This window comes from Tupaia chinensis, unplaced genomic scaffold, assembly GCF_000334495.1.
Source record: "Tupaia chinensis unplaced genomic scaffold, TupChi_1.0 Scaffold142100_1, whole genome shotgun sequence".
NCBI classification, from domain to species: Eukaryota; Metazoa; Chordata; class Mammalia; order Scandentia; family Tupaiidae; genus Tupaia; species Tupaia belangeri.
The window spans coordinates 1,142,138-1,145,080 of record NW_006201951.1 but is presented as its reverse complement, the minus strand read 5'-3'; the positions used below and the strand labels follow the sequence as shown (position 1 = coordinate 1,145,080).

Below are 2,943 nucleotides of genomic sequence, written 5' to 3'. Positions count from 1 at the left end.
CCCTGTGTTAGCCACTGGCTGCTGCGCCCCGCACCGTGCTCCCGGCACTGCCTCAGGCGTCTCCCTCGTGCCCCAGCTTTGCAGACGAGTACCTGGAGCAGTTCCTGCGGTCGGCAGACAGGCACTTCCTGCGGGGTCACCGGGTCATCTTCTACATCATGGTGGACGCCCTCTCCAGCCTGCCGGACTTCCAGCCAAGCCACCTGCGCACGCTCAGGGTGCTCCGTGCAGATGAGGGGGGCTGGTGGCACGACCCGTACGTGCTGTGCATGAGGAGCCTGGGCGACCACATCGTCTCGCACATCCAGGACGAGGTGGACTTCCTCTTCAGCATGGCCGTCAGGCAGGTGTTCAGGAGCGCCGTCGGGGCGGAGGCCCTGGGCTCGTCGGTGGCTCAGCTGCACGCGTGGTGGTACTTCAGGGGCACCGAGCGCCTCCCCTACGAGAGGAGGCCCGGCTCCGCAGCCTACATCCCCCTCGGGCAGGGCGACTTCTACTACGACAGCTCGATCGTGGGCGGCACGCCCCTGGAGCTCTTGAGCCTCGTGGAGAGCTACCTGCAGGGTGTCGCTCACGACGTCAGGAACGGGCTCAACAGCAGCTACGAGAAGCACCTGAACAAGTACTTCCTCCTGCACAAGCCCGCCAAGCTGCTGTCGCCCGAGTACAGCTGGGACCCCGCCTTCTCCCTCCCTTCGCACGTCCACTACGTGAAGATCGCGCGGCAGGCCAAGCCCGGCCTGAAGCCCTGGGGCTAGGACCGCGGCTCGCCAGTCCTCAGAGGCAGGGGCTGCCACCTCTGGCCTCCCAGCACACCTGGAACCAACAGGCCCCGCCTGCGCCAGGTGAAGAGTAAATGTGGTGGTTTAGTGTTGACACGCCCGGTCTGACTGGCACCCGGTAAAGAGCGGGGTGGTTATTCGCTGCCCGCACACCCGGCCCGATAGCTCTGTATTGCCGATAGCATGGAATGGTGTTTCCACGTGGGATGCGTTTTCACTTTCTCTTTACAGGCTCTCGCCCTAGGGTGCGTGTGCTCCCTGGAATGAGACAGAAACAGAGGCAGTGGCAGAGAAAGTGAGAAACCACCCCTGCAGGGGGTGGCCACACTGCAGTCCCTTCTCCGTTCTCCTCCTGGGATCTCGAGTATCCACACACGTGCACCCGGCGTGAGTTTCAAGCCACCAGGTTTGGGACAGGGATGCGGTCGCCACTCCGCCGTCCACCCAGTGCGCTGACCGCCCCTCCGTCCCCACGCTGACCCTCGTCGTGGTTTATTAGGGCGTAGCACGCTGTCTGTTCATTGACTTTCACCCCGTCGTTTCACTCTCCCTGGGAGTTACACAGCGACGCTTGTCTATGAAGGGGCACCTTCGCCTGCGTGCCTCCGTGTAACGTAGACGCGGAGCAGAGGCGGATGCCGACACCTGTAAACATGTACCCGAGGTCAGGGGCTCTGCGGGCTCTGCGGGCTCTGCCAGGACCGCGACAGGTGTTCCCAGCTGGCTGCCCAGCCAGCGGCCTCCGATCTCCAGGGCAGAGTGAACAAGAGCAGGGCAGACTATGCCCGCATCCCCAAAATTCCGGATAAGGCCTACAAATCTCCGTCTTCAGGAAGCTTCGAAAGGGCTCTAAGGAAGGCTCTGACCAGCCCTGGAAAGCCCAGCCATGTCTCGAGTGGACCAAGCTGCCCGAGACGTGGAAGCCTCAGGGCAAACACGCTGGTCCTTTTCAACCCTGGAGTGCCGCCTCGGGCGTTTCTCCAGTGTGGCCGTGGCTGGAGAGCCTTCTGCTTCCCCAGGCCGTGGATGGCCTTGTTCTCCAGAAGTCCCGTCCTCTCGCCGCTCAGCCCGCCGCGCTGCTCAGCAGGGCTCTGACCACCGTCACCACGGGCAGCCCCCGGCCCGAGTCTGAGCAGGCTCTAACAAGTGTCCTAATGAGACACCTGCCCGGCGAGAGCCCTGCCGGTCACGGTCACGCAGGAGAACGCCAGGCCTAAATCTGAGAACAGTGGGATTGTGAGGCCCCACCCTGGCGTCTGCTTCTCCCTTGACTTGGGGTGAGGAACGACTGGAGGAGCCGCCTAGCCAACTCGAGAGGGCAGCAGGCTGGGATGCCCGCCCCACCAGCCTCTGCCCGCTCTGCAGGCCTCAGACGGAATCCTGGGCCACACGAACAGCCCCGTACCTTGGCCCTTCTCTCCCGGCAGCCAGGCGGGAGGTGGTGACGGGAAGGAGCAGTCGCTGGCTTTTCCCAGCCCTCCCCTCCACCACTCACACTTTAGTGTCCCCCACACTCTGCTGGCTTCCCTGCTGGTGCCCAGAATAAAGACAGATTTCCTCTGCACCCCCAAGTTTTTCCGAAGCTTCGGTAGCGCCTCAGTCTGGCCATGCTGGGGCCTGTGGCTGGCCCCACGTCCTCGCGCCCTGGCCAAGCCCACCCAGGGCTGGGGCTTCATCCAGGCAGCCTCTTCTGCCTGGCTCCCCTCCCTAGGTTCCTTCTAAGGGTTTACCATAGGCCGTGTACTCCCACCAGAGTGAGGGAAGTGACAAGTCACCCCCCGGGTGGCCACTTCACAGTCCCTTCTCCTCCATTCTCCTCCTGGGATTTTGGGCACACACGCACACATACCTGGCATGAGTTTCAAGCTTCCGGGTCTGGGACTCAAACTGTGGCTGGCCATGTGGGAGTCCTGCTCCTTAACCACACCACCTACTGCCCCCATTTTCTTTTAAAAACATTTCAAAACCTTTACTCCTGGAGAACCAGCAGTTACCATAATGGCTATGTCGCTGGACTCCCACGTAGTCGACCGCGGTTCACGTCCCGGACCCGGTGGCTTAAAACTCACGTTGGGCGCGTGTGTACGTGCCCAAGATCCCGAGAGGAGAATGGAGGAGAAGGGATTGCGGCGTGGCCATCTCCCCTGGGGGGTGATTTCTC

At 62.6% G+C, this 2,943-nt stretch overlaps 1 protein-coding gene across 1 annotated transcript in view; it reads left to right on the top strand.

Annotated features, from left to right (window-relative positions):
- Positions 1-874, top strand: part of GLT6D1 (glycosyltransferase 6 domain containing 1) — a 16,053-nt gene extending 15,179 nt beyond the window's left edge. Inside the window, exon 5 of the mRNA XM_006163341.1 lies at positions 77-874. Within this exon, the coding sequence (XP_006163403.1) occupies positions 77-758 (682 nt within the window). The 3' untranslated portion in view covers positions 759-874. The remainder of the gene's footprint in view (positions 1-76) is intronic.
- Positions 875-2,943: the final 2,069 nt, after the last annotated feature.